The sequence below is a fragment of the Urocitellus parryii genome, chromosome 8 (assembly GCF_045843805.1).
Source record: "Urocitellus parryii isolate mUroPar1 chromosome 8, mUroPar1.hap1, whole genome shotgun sequence".
NCBI classification, from domain to species: Eukaryota; Metazoa; Chordata; class Mammalia; order Rodentia; family Sciuridae; genus Urocitellus; species Urocitellus parryii.
In genome coordinates, this window is record NC_135538.1 from 96,780,318 (window position 1) to 96,802,379 (window position 22,062).

The window sequence follows — 22,062 nt, forward strand, 5'->3', positions numbered from 1 at the left end:
ATAGTTTGAGCTCTTCTTTTGTATTTGAATTTTTTTCTGTCTGATTGCTCTGACCAGGGTTTTTTTGAGGACTAATTTGAATAGGAGTGGTGAAAAAGGGCAGCCCTGTCTTGTTCCAGTTTTTAGAGGGAACACTTTTAATTTTTCTCCATTTAGAATGATGTTAGCCTTGGGTTCAACACATATAGCTTTTATAAGTGGGCAAAAGAACTGAACAGGTACTTCACAGAAGAAGAAATACAAATGGTCAACAAATATATGAAAAAATTTCAACATCTCTAGCAACTAGAGAAATGCAAATTAAAACTACACTGAGGTTCCCTATCATTACAGTCAGAATAGCAATTATCAAGAATACAAGTAATAATAAATGTGGAAGATGTAGGGGGGAAAGTATACCCATGTATTGCTGGTGAGACTGTAAATTGGCACAATCACTCTGGAAAGCAGTATGGAGGTTCCTCAGAAAACTTGGAGTGGAATCACCATTTGACCCACTTATCCCACTCCTCAGTATATTCTTAAAGGACTTAAAAATCAACAAACTACAGTGACACAGACCCATCAATGTTTATAGCAGCTCAATTCATAATAGCTAAGCTATGGAACCAAACTAGGTGCTCTTCAACAGATGAGTGAATAAAGAAATTGTGATATATACACACAATGAAATATTACTCAACTACAAAAAAGAATGACTTTACGACTTTTTCCAGTAAATGCATGGATCTGGAGACTCTAATTATAAACAAAATAAGCCAATCCTCCCAAACCAAAGGTCAAATGTTCTGATATGTGGATGCTAACACACAACAAGGGAGGGGAGGGGAAGAGAGAAGTTCAGTGGATTAGACAATGGAGAATGAAGGGAAGGAAGATCAGATAGGAATAAAAAAAAAAGTGAGATGAGTCAGACATAACTTTGTTATGTTCATATAAGTGAAACTCCATATCATTTACAACCATAAGAATGGGATTCTAATTAGAATAAGTTATACTCCATATAAATATAATATGTCAAAATACACTCTACTTTCATGTATATCTAAGAACAACAACAACAACAACAAAATGACCTAGAATAGCCAAAGCATTCCTGAGCAAGAAAAGCAATGCTAGAGTCATCATAATATCTCATCTCAAATTACACAATATATCTATTGTAACCAAAACAGCATGGCATTGACATCAAAATAGACATGAAGCCCAAAGAATAGAACAGTTTACACAGAGACAAACTCACATACTTATAGCCATTTGTTATGTGACAGAAGTGCCAAAAATATATGTTGGAGAAAAGATAGTCTTTTTAACAAAAGGTGCTGAGAAAAATGAATGTCTCTATGTAGAAGAATGAAACTAGATCCCTCTCTCTCACCCTTCACAAAAGCCAAAGCAAAATGAACCAAATACTTAGGAATTAGAAATTGTAGTAACTGCTAGAAGAAAACAAAATGTTACCCCTCCATTACTCCTATACCAACTTCCTCAATGAGACCCCAGAAGTTGAAGAAATAATACCAGGAATAAATGAAGTGAAATGCCATCAAATTAAAAAGCTTCAGCACAGGAAAGGGAATGATTAAGAACATGGAGAGAGAGCCTAAGAATAGGAGAGAAATCTTTGTCAGCTGCTACTCTGACAGGGGATTAATGTCCAGAATATATAAAGAACTTGAAAACACCAAAAAAGTGAATTACCCAATCAGTTAAGTGGGCAAAAGAACTAAGCAGATATTTCTCCCAAGAATAAACATAAACGGCTCATAAATATATGAAAAATGTTCAACATCTCTCACCATCAAGGAAATGGAATTCAAAACTACACTAAGATTTCATCTCATTCTGGTCAGAATGGCAATTATCAAGAACACAAAGAATACATGTTGGCAAGGATGTGGGTAAAAGGTACATTCATACAATTTTGATGGGACTGCAATTTAGTACAATCACTCTGGAAAGCAGTATGTAGATTCCTTAAAAAAAAAAAGGAACAACTCTATGACCCAGCTATCTCATTCTGATATTTATCCAAATGGAGGAAAGTCAGCATACTATAGTGATACAGCCTTTTCATTGTTTCTAGCAACACAATTCACAATAGCAAAATTATGGAATCAGCTCAGTTTCCCACCAAAAGATGAATGGATCAAGAAAATATGGTATATATACACAATGGAGTTTTACTCAGCCATAAAGAAAAATGAAATAATAGTATTTGCTTGTGAATGAATGGAAATTGAGAAAATCATGAGAAGTGAAACAAACCAGGTGCAGAAAATCAAGGATTGAATGTTTTCTTTCAAATGTGTAAGCTAGCTCAAAATAAAAGAAAGAAGATTGGGGGATCAGATATTATAAAGATATAGGGAAAATTATTGGAGGAGAATCCAAAGATTGAGGGAGAAAAAGGAGGGATGGGAAAGAGGAGGAAATATTTTATGAATTTAACAAAATTATGTTATATGCATTTATAAATTTAACTTTTATGTATATGTACACAGTATCAATGAAAAATAAATAGAAGAGCAAAAGGAAGATTAGTAGAGGAAGGATAATAAGAGGAGGAAGGGTGATGGAAAAAGGTAGGCAACCAGGATTGAAATCAAATTCCATGTCTTATCTTTTCAAAATGGACCTTATATGTGCCAACTGATACATATAAAGCTATACAGACAGCCAACACAATAGCAGCTCTCTAATTAATATAAATTTCACTACCTGGGAAAAGGAGTAAATAATAGTACTATCACAGTAGTGATTATAGAATTAACTAATACAGTCTATGATGAAGACTTTTGTTGATGTGTTTATTCTGTAAATTCTACTGCAATTCACTCACTTACTGTAACAACAAATACTGATAAAGTTGGTTTGATTGTTCCAAGGTCTGCCAAAATTCTCAATGCCACCCTTCTCTTCTTTGGATTTTTAAAAATTTATAATTTGATTGACATTTCAGGAAACTGAGAGCCAGTCAGAGGGTTATTGTTTTCTTTATTCACTATTACATACATTTTTACAACTATTCAGCTTTGATCAACATTGCTCTTGAACTCTGCCTGAAGTATGATTCTTTTATTTATTTTTCTCAACAGTGCTGGGGATCAAAAAAAAAAAAAAACCATATGTAGGACCTTGTCAATGCTAGGCAAGTGCTCTAACACTGAACTATATTATATTCCCAGACTTATTTTTTTTCAATTGTCTACACAGTCCAGAGCCAGAGTCAAACAATTGGGATAAATCACTGGTAAAGTAAGAAAATGACAGAGGAATCCTTAATCTGAGCCTTTTGGGGCATACCTGATCCCCATGCAACTCTTTTTACTGAAAAAAATACATAGAATCATGGTGACACTTGGTCACAGCTCTTACCTCATTTAGGACATTAATGGTCAAGTGTTTCCTTAGACTTTTATGAAAGTGGCTGGGGATTATTTTGAAACAAACAGTTAGAGTAGAAGTTTATGCACATTACATGTTCTTCTCCATTATTGTAGAAATACAGTACATTATTTGGAAGGTTCTTGGTGTACTTTCCTTGAAAAAACAAAAAGCAATACTATTACAGTTTATAAATCACATTTGCTTTCCATGAAAAGCAAGTAGTTTCATGCTGAAGTCACTAAGTAATGTCAAAGAGATCACAGAACTGTTGAGGAATTTTGGAAGTCATATCTCACAATCATTATTTTAATAACCTAAAACTCTTATTTTAACATACATGGTCCTTAAAAAACATACCAAAATGGGTCTCAAATATAGCTCAGTGAGAGAGCATGGGCCTAATATGTATAAGTCCCTAAATTCAATCTACAGGACCAATAAATAAATAAATAAATAAATAAAGATATAAACCAAAATAATCACAAATAAATGCAAATCATTGAAATTTTATTTTAAATATGTATACAGAATCTTAAAGCTCACAATACCTAATTTAAAAAATATATTTACATCCAAGATATTTCTCCTAGTGGAAGTCTAGCTATTAATTTGGTAGTTTTAAAACATTCTGAATTCCTGGCACTGTTCTAGGCCCTGAGGATATATCTGCAAACGAGGAAATTAAAGAAACCACTTTTAAGGAACATACCCTTTACTTAAGGGACATGGCAAAAAAAAAAGAACAAACAAAACAACAATATAATTTTAAAAAGTAATAAGTCCTTTGATGAAATAAATAGGTGGGGGGTGTCTTCAACTCTTCTTGTACAGGAAGGAGTAGCAATGCAGACTTTGAAGTCTGACTTTCTGTGAAAATGTGACACATTAACGGAAGGCAGCATGGGAGCATCAGAGCGGGTAGCAGCTGAGAAGACCCTAAAGCACAAATATATGGAGTCTGTTGAGGAGAAGAAATGATGTTACAATGACTAATCACTCAGGGGATGCTCCTTCTTTGGATGTTAATTCAAGGACTTATTCACCTCCAGTGTATTTGACTTTTCTATTATCCTAAAGTCTATAGTTCATTTACACAGTGGATAGTTCCCTTTGATTTTGGGAAGATCAAGGCTGTAAGTTCAGTTTTTGGCATATTTAATATTTGAAAAATAGCTTCTTAATCCTGCATTGAAAAAAAAATAGAGCCTACTAATCATATTATTCATATTATGAAATCTCCCAAATTTGTATTTACGTGTAAGATGTGTGAACACATTTTTTGTGTTTGCATTTTTAAATTCTTAAATTTTTAATTTCCCCTTTTCTCTAAAATGGTTGGGTTTCCTGTCAGTGACCAGTCACAAATTTTACTATGCCTTGGGGAAAAAAACATAAATTTATAAACTAAAGGTAATGTAAAGTAATCTAGTAATATTTCAGGAATCTCTGAGTCACCAAAATCCTTTCCAATAACTTCAAAGAACAATGACTTTCTAGGCTTTCCTGTGTCCAAAGTATAAATCAAGCCCATGCACATAATTATTCTAATCATTAAGATGTTTTTCTATATTGGCTTATAAAATTTGTAAATACATTTGCTTCCAGGTTTTCCACCATTGATAACTTTTGTATAAAATACTATAATTGAAACTATTATATTTTTAGCTATTTTTTCATAATGAAAAGTTGACTCAGTCTCGCATAATAATAATATGCTTGCATAAGCACTTAGCCCTACATCTTTACTCCTGTTCCAGAAAGATTAGCACAATCTTTCCTTTTCCAGAAAGATGGATTTCCTTCAAAATGGTATTTGTAAGCATTTTAGTTGTCCACCAAAGTGGATGACTCATCAAATTCTTTCCAAATTGATGAAATAAACTATTATTGCCAGTGTTTTTACTGACCCCATTTGTAGTAATGTAGTAAGCTCACGTCCTCACATGGTTACAAACCATGTGCTTTATAAATTTCATTTTAGAGTCACTAAGTAGGGATAAAAGACCATTGAGAATCTAGAAAAGGATACTACAGCTTTTAATCACTGTTGGCTTCTCATTGTGAATGAGAAATAGCAAATGAAAGTTTTTAAAGTATCTTTAAAACTTTTGAAGCATGTTCTCATGCCAGTTCTTAAGGAATTCACTGAAATTCCTTAAGAATTGATTGGGATCAATGAAACATCTTTAATTATAATTTAAATGGTATAAATATCAATTAAAATAAATTTTCAAATGAAAATTTTCCTTGTGGTCCTGGGAATCAAAACAAGGGAGTTGCCCAAACTTAGTAAGCATTCTACAAGTAACCATATCCACAGCCCCTAGAAAGTTGTACGTAATGAAGGAAAAAAAACCCTGAAATTTAATTGATAAAAAAGTTTAAAAAATATTGATTTGATTTCAATATTTTAATCTTTTAGCTTTCGGTGTGAGGCCCAAACTTGAATTAAAGGCCAAAATAAGGAATTGCTAAGAGTATAGTAACACACAATAACCCAAAGAGTTAAGTTATTACAAAATGTGTTAGTGAGAACCTATATAAAATATTGAAAAGTATTAATAAAGCTATGCCATGTAAGATTCATAAGCATATATTCAAAAAATAAATTATAGATAATTATTTCATAGATAAATTACTTTTCAAATTTACATTTTTTTCTTTCCTTCTATATTTCTTATTCTTTCCCCATTTTCTATCTTCTTTCTTCTCTTTTTCCTTATGAATCATGTAGAAGGCCTCCCAGAAATAATTATCTAGGGAATTTATATTATGACCACTACTGTCAGGTGTTTTTTTTTTCTTTGTCATTAAAGCTCTCTTGATTAATTAGAGGAGCCAAAATAAGACACAAATCTCAGTATGAAAACTTTCACTTGTCTTTCTTTATTTGGATTTATTCTCTACATCTTCTTCAGAATGCTCTCATGGGAAATGCAAACTAATGAAGTCACTTTCTTTAAAATCCTTTAATGGCTTCCTCTTAAGCCAGTGTCCAAGTCTCTATTTTGAGCATGGTACACAAGGCTATTCATGGTCCAAACTTATCTCCAGACTTTCCTCTTCTCTACTCACACTGGAGTTACCCAATTGTTTAATATTCTCTTTATAGTTCCTGCAATTTCATGCCTTTTTGACTTTGCTCATGTTGTTTCCTCTGCTTAGAACATCCTTACCCAATTTTCTTCACTTGGGGAACTTGAATGCATCCATTAAAACTCAGTTTAGGTGTCATTTCTTCCTGTATTTTCTCTAATCCCCCAGATGGAGCTAAGTGTCCTTATATGCTTCCACTACATTTTGTGCCCCCCTCTATCACAGCAAGGGACACATTATATTGAGATTCTCTGTTTACATAATTGTCTCTTCACCTGGACAGCAGGTCCCTTGGATTCTATTATCTAGCATTCTCAGATCAGCACAGTAATCGGCACAATTGGCTGATGACAATTCAGGGTTAATGCTACTATGGTGCAGCCTGGCTCTTCAGACCAATGGTCTTCATGTGTCAGTGACATGTATGTCATGTGACCTATGTGTCAGTCATGCTGATAATCATCTGGCCAAATCCAATCATGTCATATCAACCTTACTGTAAGGGAATCTAAGAGATATGCAGCTTCTGTACAGAAAAAGACTGATGGCTAAAAGGACAAAATCCCTCAATGTTATCAGTTATTTCTATTTTCAGAGATCCAAAATGTGAATGATGTATCCATCAGTTTATCTTAGTGGTATACCATAAGGTATGGAATTCCTTGATTCCTTGTTCTGAGTTTATGAAAATTAAGAATACTTGTAACTCTTTTGATTTCTGTGGCAGAGATTGCACGTCTCCCAGTTTCCCTTCCAGTTAGGTTGATATAATATGATTGGGTTTGGCCAAACGAAATGAGCATGACTGACATCTGTTTTTTTTTTTTTTTATGAGCATTACTGACACATTATATTTTGGAAAAAAGTAGTTAAGAGCCAAAAAGTATTCCAGTTCACTCCTCTGCAATGACAACTTTAGAATCTGTACATCAACTTATTCCAAAATTTAACAGCTTAAAACAACAAAAATGCACTGAGAGAATGGTCAAGAAACTACGAGAAGCTTAGCTGGATGCTTTGACTCACAGTCTGTCATTAAGTTGCTCTCAATCTAGGGATTAGTGAGGTTGGGAGTGCTCTTGTAGTCATCTCAAGACTCAACCTGAACTGTGGAATTTGCTTGTAAACTCACACATGAAGTTGTTAACAGACTGCATTGCCTCTATGACTTTGGCTAAAGAGTTCAATACCTTGTCTAGAGGAATATATTTAAGAGCAAGACGAAGAGTGGACACTAAAGCCAGATGTTATGATCTTTTATAATGTATTCTTGGAAAAGAAATCCTCTTACATTTTCTGTATGCTGTTGTCACCCAGACCAATTCTGACATAATATGGAAAGGCAACAAACAATGGTATGAATATCAGAAAGCCTGCAAGGGGTATCACTAAAAGTTTTCTTGGAAGCTGGTTACCAGAGTTCATGTGGTGAAGAGGCACATAAAACATGCAGAATGCTCCACATGCATCATTAGGTGAAACAGACTCCAGCTCACACTGAATGTTAAAGGAGCAAGCAATAAACCTCTGTGGTATTAAGCTGATGACAATTCAGGGTTAATGCTACAATGGAACAGCCTAGCTCTTCAGACCAATAGTCTTCATATATCAGTGACACATATGACATGTGACACATGTGTCCGTCATGCTGATAATCATTTGGTCAAATCCAATCATGTCATATCAACCTAACTGCAATTGAATCTGGGAGATATGCAGCTTCTGTACAGAAAAAGACTGATGGCTAAAAGGCTGGGATTATAAGTTACTTCTTACCATAAATTAAATTATTAGAATCATTAGTTTATTTTATTTTGACAAGTTAGTGACTTTGATTAATGTGAATCATTCCCTGAATACTAATAAAATTAAGTAGCAAAGATGGACTAACTGAAGGCCAGAAAAAGGTCATTATATCCCCTTTTTTCCTGTGCTCTTGAAATACAAGAAAATCAGCAAGATTTCCCACACTAAACACCTGACATTTCTGTGTACTCATGCTTTTCATTCATTGTGACTTTAAATCACTTCAACTACTTGAGTTTTCATAGAACGTCAGCTTCATTGCCTGAGGTTGTGGCTCAGTAGTAGAGTACTCGCCTAGCACATATGAGAGACCCTGGGTTCCATCAGCACCACATAGTAATAAATAAATAAAATAAAATTATTGTGTCCAACTACAACTAAAAAATAAATATATATAAAAATGTCCACCTCATAAGGTCATTGTGAGGAACAATTGAGACCACCCCCCAAAAAAACCCCGCAATAATATCACCTGAAGGTTAAAATACTATAGAAATATTAAGCATCGTTTCTATGTTTCCAATGTTGAAAGTAAATTACTAGTAAAAACACAGTGATAATAATTTCTAATATATATTAGGAATATATTTTAGAAATAAAGTAGTCACTTATTTTAAGCATTTTGGGAGTTTTATGAGAAAACAATTCCACTGGCAAATGATTTAATGTAATTTTAATATCTATCCTACACATCTATTTGGTTAAAAAAAATCACCTGTCCTTGAGAACAAAGACAAAGTGAACAAATATAGTCATCATAGTCAGCTATTTGATGGACTGTCCATACACATCATGCATTTCATTCCATTGCATCTCAGATTTTCTACAGTCAGTGTCTTAAGTTTATTTCATGTATGGTGTAATACGTGACACCTCTTTGTACATATGTAAAAAACATTCTGGTCTAGGAACACTATTATGTGATATAAAGATTGACCTATTTAACAAAAGGAATATAAACTTATGATTTATTTAAGCAAATATTTTTTAAAGACAATTTAATAATTTTTTTAAACACAAGAAAAAAAGATCTATAGATTATGTGAGGTTGTAAGTGCTTAGGTCTTTGTCTTCATTTATGTCTAACAAAAGCACTTTTGATAACAAAATAATTCCTAGCCACAGCTGTCTTTCTTTTTTTCCAGTGAGTCACCCCCACCTCCAGAAAAGCAAAAGCATTTTTGGCAGCACCTATTTTACCTTAGATTTTTCTCTTGTACAATAACCCTAGAATGACCTTGATTAGCTTATCAAATGAGCTCATCCTCAGAGCTGAACTGTAGTCTACCAGAAAAACAGCAGGGCAACATGCCAGAAAAACTGTAAATCGTCTAGAGGGCACATCAGAGCATTATTTTCTCCATCCTTTCTCCTGTGTGCCTCCAGTTAGGGTTAGAAGCTGGAGAAAGAGGAAGAATGAAGTAATAAAGCAAGCATGGAACATGGAATCTGATAAATGGGTGTTTGAATCTTAGTGCTGCTACTTACTATCTGACTGATCTTGGGAATACGTTAAAATTATTCTTTGTATTTCATTTTTTTCACTTATAAGACAAAATAATCTCACAGTAAGTTTGCTGTGAAGCACCAACTAAACACATATGAAGTGAAGTGAAGTCTGGCATATAGGACTTGACATATGGAACTCTATTGAGTTCTTTATTTTCTTTTGCAGTGAGAAGAAAAAGTGGATTTGAACACCCTCAGTTTTACCTCTCACTTGTCACTGCCTGAATGATGCCAGTGAGCCATTAATCAACAAAGAGAGCATCCCTCAGTGTGGGAAACATCAAGATTCCACAGGAAGGAAGGTGGAGGGAGCTTCTTTCACTAGTGAACTAATATCAACAATGGATATTTCTAAAATTTGAGTAGTTTGATGAGAATTCAGAAACTTTGGAATAATAACATAGCCACAGCACATGAGATTTTTTAAATATAATTAAAATACAAAATAATGAAAACTCATACAGATACATGATGCAATGTAATATGTGCGCCCTACTAAAATGAGAACAAAATTTCAAAAACTAAAGAATTACACTTGAATTTGATTTTCATATTTTCCCTCTTTTAACAATGCTTTCTATTCCATTATTTCACTTTCAAATATGCAATGAATCTGTTACATTCAAATTATCAGTACCATGTTACTCTCATTATTATCTGCTCATGATAAATGTCGCTGTTATCTATGAAGCAGCCATTTGAAAAGTTATCATTTGAGATTCTATTCAAGTCAGACATAATGTATTTTTACCAATTAAAACTAAATGGCTATGGTTTTAGCAAAAACGCAGATGTATGGGTTGGTTCAACTCTTATTTAGATAAGCATTTTTTGAAAATCTATTACTAAAAACACACAACAGGTTTAGAATGTAATGGCTTATATCACCATTTACCTTCATGATTCCTGATTTCTACTGATTCTTGGCAAACTTGAGTAGTGTACCTCATCCTCCTCTTCTTTTTGTGTAGGAAAGGATGGGTTTACAGACATCCATGCTGCTGAACTGGATAGGAAGAGAAGCAGAAGAGCACTGTCTCCTAGGCTTAGGAGTGCCAGTGGTCACCTCTGCTACTTCCCCTTTCAGGGCATAAACCTGACTCTGTAGAAATTCTGTAGAAAACAGCACTATTACAGATTCCCACCGCCCACATAGACAAATTATCCTAACTTTTACCTGATAAATTCTTTAATTTACAATGTATTTAAACTGAATTAAATCAACATATTGTATATATGTTATTTAAAACATTGGTAGTGATAGATAAAATGACAGCAACAACAGCGACAAATGAACTTTAAGTGAAAGATACCCAGTGCTGGCAACTTAAACTGAGAGAAAAAGAAAAATAATCCAGTCATTAGGAATGACCTTCAGAGAGAGAGAGAGAGAGAGAGAGAGAGAGAGAGAGAGAGAGAGAGAGAAGGGAATATTGAGCAGTCAGTAAGAGTAGGGTGGATGGATGGAGCTAGGAAGGAAAAGAAGAGTAGAGTGCCAACTCCAGCTTACTTACATTATTGAGAAAAAGGTGAGGGCAGAGGCCATAAAGAGCTACAGAGATTCAGATTGGCCATAGAGGCAGAAGATGGCTACAATCCACACTGAGGAGAGATTACAGTAGTGGGAAAAAAGGGATAGAGATTGACATAAATCAATAGTGTTTACTCTATTTCAAAGAAAGTGTGTGTGTGCGTGTGTGTGCGCGCACGTGTGTATGTGTGTGTGTGTGTATTCCTCTATATATATCCACAGAGGATATCTATACATTATATTCTGATATAATTTCTATAAGGCAAGCATTATCAATTTTAATTTTTAATTAGAAAAAAATGGACCTGAACAATTTAAAACTTGCTAATGGTCACACAAGAAACAAGAAACACATCACTGGACTAATGTCTATATTTCTTGAATTTTTTTTATCATTTTTCATATAGGAGACAGTAATAACTAATATAGAAGCATACCACGTGGATGTTAGGATATCTGAATACAAAAGAGAGGCAGTATATTGATTATTTTCTCTAGGTGTTTAATGTTTGAAATGACTAGAAACCTTTCTTCTCTCTTTCTCTCTCCCTATCCTCCTCATTTCCATTCAAGGAATTAGAGGTAAAATTTATATCAAATATATTTCTTCAAGTTTCCCCAGGAGTCCTCACTCACATACACATTAATCTTAAAAACCAAACATTGAGCTGGGCACAGTGGCCCATACCTATAATACCAGCAGCTTGAGAGGCTAAGGCAGGAGGATAGCAATTTGAAGCCAATTTCAGCAACTTAGCAAGGACCTAAGCAGCTCAGCAAGTCCCTCCCTCAAAAAATCAAAACAAAACAAAAATAAATAAATAAATAAATAACAATGCCCGAAATATATTGATTAAATAATTGGGTATATGTACTTGATCATCATACCAGATAAATTTATGAATAGGTTATGTGTCATCAGTTTGCAGATAACAGAAATATACTCCTCCCCCAAAGAGCTTTTACCTATGCTCCTTCCTAAAAATCTGCAATTAGACACACATATGGCTTTTTCCTAAATACAAATTTTCATGCCATTCTATTTACAGTAATTTGTTTCTTCATATGAATGACTTGGTCATTTTTTCCAGAAACAGCTTTCTATCTCTGGAATTAGCATCTGATAATGAAGAGTAGACATAAGGATAGAGAGAGACTGTGTGTGTGTGTGTGTGTGTGTGTGTGTGTGTGTGTGTGTGGTGGTGGTGGTGGTGGTGGTGGTGGTGGGGAGGGTGGTGACCAAGACTTCATTATTCTGCACAGAGTATCTTGTGACGTCATTTCACCAAAGGACACTGTGGGAGAAATGACTTCTAACTGGTGGCATTATATGTGTAAGTTCAACAAGATTGATGTTTTCCAAGCAGTTACATGAAAGCTCAAATAGTGAGTGGACCCAATGGGTCAGTGTTTACATCTGCTGCCTACACTGTTATTTCACCTTCATACCTCCCATTGTCTCTTTATCTTGCATGAATAATGTGACTTCTTGTCCTGGTATTCTCTGTAAAATTAGTTATGTCAGAGGGGCAAAAAGGCATTTCTAAATCTAATCCATTTTGTATATTTGACAGTGACATCAAAGAGCAAGAAGTTGACTGTGAGTAATGACACTGCTCATTTGTGTAAATGTCAAACCTGAACCTCATCAACTTTCAGGGATATGTCAGTAAGGAATGAGTTTCAGTTCAGCTGCAGAGGGTTTCAGCGTTACTCAATCCTGAGGAAAATAGCTGTCAGTATTTTCAGAGCAAAGTGCTTTGAGTAAATATTTCTTTTTAAGCTGAATGAAATTGGCTCTTTCAGCACTTGGGGCTGTGGACAGTGCTCTTTTCCTTGATGTTATGAAACAGGTAGCTTTTACTGTAGAGGTGTTTTCTTTTAGAAATTAAAATTCCTCAGGCTAGTAAACATATATCCCTAAACTATGCAATTAGGATATGAAGACCATGTAATACAACATATGTGCAATGAAAAAAAATGAAATAGCATCAAAGCAGAGTTCATTTTATCACAAAGATTAAGCCTGAAATAAAAATAAATAAGGAAAATAGTTATGGTTTGTAGTTATTCCTGCAGGGAAAAAAAATGTCATTTTGTACTGCACAGAAATCACATTCCTCCTAGACAGGTTTTTGGTGGAGGGAATGACAGTGCCATTAACCTCTTGTGGTACTTTATTGGCTGAGGACATAGATGAAGGCGAGAAGAAACCCATCCAATCGGCTTGCAGACAATCAGGAATACAGAATCCATTCTCTATATGCTTTCTAGATCTAGCATGGAATAACAATGGAGAATTCTGAATCTGAGGTCAGAAGAAATGGAACTGAATATCAATCATGACCTTTAATAAGTCACTTAATACCTCTAAGTCTTGTTTTTCCCTCTAATGTGGGCTATTTTGCATTTTAAGTGACAGCATAAGTGAATGGCTCTGGCACACAGTAGGTACTCAATATATGTTCATTTTTTATTACCTACCTTTCAGTAAGTGTTAGCATAATGCAGTAAAATGTTGCTATGCTGGTAGCCATGTGTATTAATAGTTTTAATCTAATGATGGATCACAAGAAGATAAGCAATAAAGGCATTTTTATTAAAGAAATCCTTATAAAAAGATCCTTAACTATGCATATTTATACTTTTATTCACTTTGTCTGAATCCCAAGATGATCCCCTTTATTTTACCTTTAACAAAAATCACAAAAGCAAAACTGTCCAAAAATTATATAGAAAGAGCAAACTAAAGTTCTCAGAGTGTTCTTATCTCATCAAATAATATCCTACTAACTCTCCAGAGAATCCTTCTCAGTCTCAAACTGTCAGCTACTCTGCCTGCTGAATTGGTGAGAGACTATTTTGGATGCTTCCTATCCATACTAACACACCTGGGAGAAAAGGTAAAAATCAGGTGAGTGCTCAAAGCCTGATAAGTTCCTTATCTTCCTCTGTTGCTGCCACAGATCTTTTGCTTTTAACTTCCAAGCCTCCCATCCCGTCTCACCTCACTCACCTTCTCCCCTTTTTATAACTGAAAATCAAGAGTATCTTGTCCTAGCCTCCCCCACCTCCTCCTGTGATTTTTCAGCCCAGACTTCCTCCACACTGCCCTCTGCATTTGAAATGCCTCCTAGCCTCCCACCTCCATTCATTAAGGTGCATGCTCCTTCCATTCACAATTTATTTTAAATCGCCCTTCCCTTTCAAAGCTCCTTTTCTTGAAGTAGATTCCCCTCCTGCCCTAACAAACTGCATAACCACAGCCTCATAAGGTCACCTAACCCCCCTCCACATCCCTCATAAATTATAGTGGGGAGGGTGATGGGGGGAGCAAGAAAATTTGAGTTTGCATACAAACCTACCTAGGGACAAGTAGGGGGAGTCTAGTATTAAGCTTAGCATCATCTTTGAAAAAAAAAATCATTCGTACAAATATTTTTATGAACATGGCAACAAGCGCCCTCTGGAGAGGAAAAAAACACAACATATTGGTTGAATGGATGAATGAATGAATGAGTGAATGGATGGATGAACGATTAAGGTCTCCGTGGTACTTTTCTTGGATGCTCCTCCTTGCTCCCTGCATGATTCCTGTTTAATTCAGTTTTGGAGAATGAGTGTGCTTCCCTGCTTTGCTTCTGTCTCTGCTCTCTGCCCTTTCATTACCATTTCTTGATGGGAGCCTAAGCCTCCTTGCCAGAGGGCATGCTACCTAGCTCACAATATGCTTTGTGACTTCAACAGCCAAAGAGAGCTTACTCCCTAGGGTCGCAAGCATTGCATTCAGCAAGCTCTATCTGCCCCCAAAGCTCCTAAAACACCTAGCCAGGTTACACAAAAGCATGACTGATTCCCTCACACTCCACAAAATCCACCTGGAGATGCCTGTCACTGTCCCTCTCCCTGTATTTGTAACCTGGATGCTCAGAGGAAAACAAAAATAAAAACAAAAACAATCCACGGTTTCTTTTCTCCCCTTGCAGAAAAAGAAATAATCACCCTTAGTCCTGATTAGTAATATCAGAAAACTTTTAAATTTTTTTTCTTTGTATCAAAAACCTCACGGAGAGCAGCAACCTCTTTGTTTGCATCCCAAGGGAAGGGAGGGGTCTTCAGAGTCTTTGCAGCCTGGGGCAGGGGGGGAGGTGACAGCCCTTTGGAGGTCTGCCCGGGAGGAGACTCACCCAGGACGTTCCCAATGAGAGCCACCACAAACACGATGATGTACCCCGCGATCAGGACCCACTCATATTCTTTCGGGTGTAGGTATTCCCTCCACAGGTACCGCAGGAATTCCTCGTCGTCATAGTCGCTGGGATTTAAAAACGGCTCTTGAGTTTCATTCAGTTCCGAAGCAGATGACCAGTTGCGACGAGGGAGGGAGTCCTCCAATTTGGTGCCGGACATCACGGGCTCGAGTCCGGTTCAGCTCAGTGCTGCAAGCTCCTCTTCGCCTGCCCCATGAGCACTGGTGATTTGCGGTGGGAAAAGCTGCGTGGAGAGGCGAGAAGGGGATCCAGAGCAGAAAATGACGTGAAAAGTTACTGAGCCAATACCTCCGTAGTCTTACGCCGGGCAACTTCTGCGGCGGCTTTGCTGTCTTTGTAGGCGATTTTACACCAGGAAGAGAGGCAGCTGAGGAACTAGGGACCCGGGAGTGGAGGCTGCAGCAATGACACCGGGAGGAGAAAGCTACCTCCAGCTCAGCACAAGCTCAATTACTCCTCATTCCAGCACTGAGTCCGCAGCCTCCAGCCTCCTCCTGCTTTGAGCTGAAATAGGAAGAAAAAAAAAAAAAAAAAAAAAAGTAATGAAATTTTAACCTGCTTCTCTGTGGGTTAAATGTCCTTGTTTTCTACCCTTCTCGCTCTCTCTCTCTCTTTTTTTTTTTTTTTACATGCATTTTTCTCCAAATAGAGATGCAGGTATAGGGAAATGAGGAAAAGGTCATCACATGTTTAATACAGGAGGTGTTGATAGATTTGTCTTTGTAATGCAAACATAAAAGTAATGAGGAGGAGCCACTGTGGTCCTCAAGCCCCACAATTCAAAAGTCATTTAAGGCAAATATTTTAACATTTCACAAAAACATATTTTAACACTTATCATTTGCCAAATTGGCACTAACTGAGTCTTTAAGGCATCTCCCTCCTCCTCAAGACTGGAGGATAAGAGAGACCATTTTTTAATTGAAGGGCATATTTAGCAGGAATCTGTATTGGCAACAGCAAGTTTCCTACAAAATACAACAGGGAATCCTTGAAGGATATCAAGTTTCATAAATGTGACCATAGTTTATGTTGTCAACAGACAACTGTAACAATACTAAAGGATATTAAAGAGAGTCTCAGTAGGATGACCAATACAAACATTGCTGATAAGTACCCTTCTTACCTTGGGTGTGATTACCCATTTCTCTACCTCCACCACTATAAAATCGCTAGTTAGTAGGCTGTTCCTTACATTCACCAAGTAAGACCTTAAAAGAGTCAAACCTCTATTTGACTTTTTAATTTCCCTCCAACTCCTCATTTGCATCTTGGTACTATACATAATAAATCTTTTAATTAAAATTATTCACATTTTCAAAATAAGCATCACAGCCTCTACTTTCCTTTCCATGTTCCTTATGATCATAGCCCCCTCAATTTTCTTCACTCTTTTTCAAATTTCACTGTTTCCACACTTGTAGAAGTATTTGGTCTACTTGTACACAATTGCCAGTATCTTGTAAAATATGCAACTGGAAGGAAATATAATAACCTGGTTTGAGTCCAACCAGTACAAAAAGTATTCTTTTCTTTGGATGCAACATTGTATCTATTTTTTAAAGTTATCATGAGACACTAACAGTTTACACTGAGGTTTTGATCAACTGCCCCTGGTTCTACCATCTGTCATAATTTTTCGTATTTGTTTTGTACCTTATAGTTAAAAATTCTTTCCTATAAATTATTTTAAAATTCTTGAGAGGTTGGACTATGATTAGGAGTGCTTGACAAATGAGGAAACTGTTTCTGAAAAAATTAAGTGATTTACTAAAGATCAAGTGATTGACCAGCAGCAAATTCTGACCCAGTGATTAAATAATGTACATATATTATATTTTACATGAAATACTGCTTTTTTTAAATCTGTACTGTTTAAATTTATTTTTAAAGAGAAAGACATAAATTTACATTTATTTTTCACCAAATGATTTTATCCCACTCAGTGATATAAATCAAATAGGTTACTATTTGCATATTTTTTATTGTGCTGTGAAGCTAGTGAAGAAACAAATCAACCAATAAATATATATAAAGAAAATAGTTGGATGGGATAAATGCTATGATGAAAACCAAACAGGATGAAGTAATGGAAAATGGAGAATCCCAAAGGTTACATTAGAAATGAGTCGTCAAAAAGCCTCTATGGAGAGGTGACATATAGGCAGAAAAAAACTCAATTGATGTATGCATATATTAATTTGGTTTTGTTAATCTGAGGTTTAAACAGATCTTTCTTAGATGTTAATGTCATTATCAGAGATATTAGCCATTCCTCCAGATGTGTTGTGTTGTTCATTGATAAAATCATGATAGCTTTCTGCTGTGGTATGATGTCTTCTTCTGACTTTTGAATACTTGTATTTTCCTTTTCCACTGACGTTTTCTTTAAAAATGGGAAAGCTTGTTGTAGCTTTAGTTTAGATCTGTATTCATTAATGTCTGCAGATTTTTTTGTTGTTAATGATCCACGTGTGAACCCAGTCTGCTATTTTCTGAGTAGTCAGTGGCATTAGCTTTCACTTTTGACATTTCAACTTATCTAGAGTTTAATCTTCTCTTTTGACATCTCCTACTGCAATTAATCATCACTGTTTATTAAAGTTACAAATGAGGAGAAATAAGAATATTTTCAAGATTTTATTCTGATATCTGCTTTATGTTGTGACAAACTTGGATTTATCTTGAGCCTACAAAATATTACAGTATCTATCCATGATTAATCAGGTGATCTACTTAATGCTGATACTCCAATGTCAGACAAAATTCCTCCCAAATATTCAATTATTCCCTTTCTTTTTGCAAGCACAATAGAGATGATAAATACTACAATACTCTTCACTAATAGCTTCTTTCTTAAATACTTTAATCTTTCAAAATATTCTAAAATAATTTGTTGTTATTAGGTATTATTAATTCAAAATCTTTCTGCATTATATAAGGAAAAGAAGTCAACCCACTATCCCAAAACACTAAAGAGAGACTTAAATTTTCTCCATGATCTCCTCTTAAAGTTGTTATGACAAATAAATGAATAGATATTTTTAAAACAGTTCCTTGTACATAGAAAGTGATCTGAAATATTTAATCAATAATGCTTTAACATTCATGTTTTATGAACATTATTTCTATACATGATAAGTTTCTATGTTTATACTTTTTTGTTTACGTAGCTTAAATATTCTGAATGATTTGGTTGAACTACATAGCTTGTTTCCTGTGACTGTCAGGCACAGTGATGCATGTCATTAATCCCAGCTACTCGGGAGTCTGAGGCAGGAGGATCACAGTTCAAGGCCAGCTTGGGCAATTTAAGAAGACCCTGCCACAAAATTAAAAATTAAAAAAAAAAATAAAATCAGTCAGTGATAAAAGTTCAATTTCAAGTACTGGGGAAAAAAATCCTCTAACTTTTATTTCTCCTACTAACCTGAATATATTAAAAATGAGGGTGCATGTGTGAAGTGAAAAACAAAATAAAAAAGGGGAAAAAGGAAGAATGAATAAACAACCAAAATCCAAATTTCTTTTCTTAGGGGTTGTAGTTAGATTGTTCAGAGATCTCAGGTAACATATACCGTGCCAGACTTTATTTTCGTATTCCTGGTGAAAGATCATTCTTTTTGAGGATCTCTTATAACTTTCTAGATCAATTTCAATAAACAATTCTGAGTGTCTACTGTATACCCAGGAGTTTAGGTAGGAACTGGGGACATAAAGATCAATAAGTATAACCTCAATGATAATTTAGTCCTCTGGTAAATTGGAGATGTTATGATTTTCCAATAAATCCGAATCTTTAGGGTTGAGGGATGCACAAAGTGTAATGAAATCATGAATGAGTTCTTATTCAGTGTGGAGAAATCCAGAATGAACAAGGAGTGTCGCTCAGGCTGACTCCTCAGGGAGAAGGAGGTGGTTCCTGAGTGGTTAAGGAGTGGAAGCATTCAATCAGAGGCAACTGCACTTTGTGAAGACTTGGCAGCAGGAGAAAACATGGAGCAAAAAAATGCAAGGTGCAGTGAATCAAAGTCAAGTTTTAGAACAATCTCTAGCAGAAGCATGGAGAGTGCATTATATCAAGACTGAGGTGAGATAACCACTGAGAACCTAGTAGAATGATCCTACTGTCAGAAGAATGGCTGTGATTATGGGGATAGGGTGGAGTTGGGCCTTAGTCACAAGTCTAAGGGTCTGGACAGACATCCTCCAGAAGACAGGAGTCTTATTAATACTTCCTTAAGGAAGACTGACCTCATGGTAATAGGATACTAGAAGCTTGTTTCTGTTTTCTCTTTGTAATTTTTATGACTGCAGTTTTAATTTTTAATTGACACAAGGAAATTTTTTCCTATTCATGAATTATACTGTGAAGTTTTGATAAATGTATATAAATCTAACGATCACATCAGGATCAGGAGCAAATTCTTCATCTCAAATATTCATCATATCTTTGTGGCAAGAGAATTTGGAATCCTCTTTTCTAGCTATTTTTTAACCTAGGTTTTTTTTTTTTAAATGCCTAATTAATTAATTAATTTTATGTGGTGCTGAGGATAGAACCCAGTGCCTCACATGTGCTGGGCAAGCTCTCTGCCTCTGAGCCACAGCCCCCACCCCACCCATTTTCTAGCTATTTTGAAATGTACAATGATTCTTTTGAGCTATGGCCACTGTGCTGTGCTTTGAAGCCTGGAAATCATTCCTCCTATCTCTTATGTCACAGGAACTTTTTAATCAATCTCTCCTTGTCCTCTCCTGCCCTCTGCCCTCTCCAGCCTCTGGAAATCACTCCTCTACTCTCTACTTCTGTGAGTCTATACTCTGAGGAAAGGAGCAGAGATGTGTCCAAAGGTTGACTTCCTGGAAATTGAAAAAAGTCACTTTCCTTCCTTGCTCCCTGTTGCAATAAAAACAAAACCAAGCCTGAGCACTCTTGGTAACGACTGTACTGGCAGTGTGTGTTCCCAAATAACTGTATTCCTCTCACAGGAAGTTATCTGACATCTCTAGGCTTCCAACACCACATTTTCTTACAGGATGACCTTGAACTAAATCATTCTGAAAAAAATCCTAAATTACAGCAGGTCTAGAAAGCAATGTAGAGGGAGAAGCAGACTACTGATCCCAAGGAGAATCACACTAAGGCATGCCTTAAAAGACTAGGCCTTAAACCATCAAAGCCACTTGTTGCAAATTGCTACAAAACATTTCCGTCTGTCATTCCTCCCCCACACTCTTTTAATTATGTCTCATCTCAAGCAATTTTCCCTCTTCTCTTTCCTACATCCTGATTCTGCATTATCAGGCCTGATGATTTCCCCTCATGATTGATGAATATCCCACTATCTTTGTATGTTGAGCATACAGACACTGTTCCTGTTTTTCAGTCTTTATTGTATGAAAAGCGTAGAGGAACAGGAAAATAACTTCATTCAGTAAAACTAATATCCTTAGAAGTACACCTTAAAAATTCTGAAAATGCAAATGGAAGAGACATCTATTCTTCCATTGTGGGATGGAGAAGGCTACCTGAATGATATTGTCAAAATGAGAATGGGTAGTGGTAACCAGATTATGGAAGGGATTCGAGGAGGTTGTGGGTGCCAAATGGGAAGAAGTGAGTTGTTTGTAACAACAAGAAGAGTGAATGTTCATCAAGTCACTGTATAGGCCAAGTTCCGTGCCAAGGACAATACATCTATTAACTCAATTGACCTTCGTAACTTCAGGAGGTAGATCTTATGAATTTTTATTCCAAGTTTGCAGATGAAGACTTTGAGACACAGAGAAATTAAATTACTTGCTTAAAGTCACACAAATAGAAAGTTGCAGAGTTTTTGAGAAAAACTTGTTAAGGTCCAATTTTAGAAATCAGTTTTTTGCCATTACCCTGTTCAGTTTCCACAGTAAAGAACCAAAAGGTTTTCAGTATAAGTACTATTTCCAATATAATAATAATGACAACAACAATAATAATAATGAAAGATTTTTATGCTTACCAAACACATTTATAAAATTACATGCATTTTATATTTTAAATACCCCTATACTTTAGTATTGGAGTATGGAATTGTAGGGGAAATTGTTACTCTCTTTAAGATGATGTCTCCCCTAAAGCAAATCAGTCTTCTTCTATGTTCACTAGTACATGAATGTTTATTTTTCAGGGCATTATATACTGAAGGTCTTAAATGCTGTCTCATTCATCTTTATATCCTCAAATTCAGAACTGCACTTTCCAGGAAGCGATTGTTCAGTCACTTCTTTTTGACCAGGCTTTAAACTGAAGGGAGGAATCCCTTTTTCAAAAGGGAAATATTTTGTAAAACATTACAAATGTGTAACCTTGGTTTACATAAAGCCAAGGAAATTGCTGTATTGCTGCCTGTTGTTGAATTTTCTGCCTTGAAAGGACTTAGCCATCTTTCTCTTCTAAATGCTACTCTATTAATTCCT

The 22,062-nt window shown here is 35.5% G+C and overlaps 1 protein-coding gene across 1 annotated transcript in view; it reads right to left on the reverse strand.

The window, feature by feature from the left end:
- The window catches only part of Hcrtr2 (hypocretin receptor 2), a 95,491-nt gene extending 79,749 nt beyond the window's left edge, over positions 1 to 15,742 (reverse strand). Inside the window, exon 1 of the mRNA XM_026398956.2 lies at positions 15,520 to 15,742. Within this exon, the coding sequence (XP_026254741.1) occupies positions 15,520 to 15,742 (223 nt within the window). The remainder of the gene's footprint in view (positions 1 to 15,519) is intronic.
- Positions 15,743 to 22,062: the final 6,320 nt, after the last annotated feature.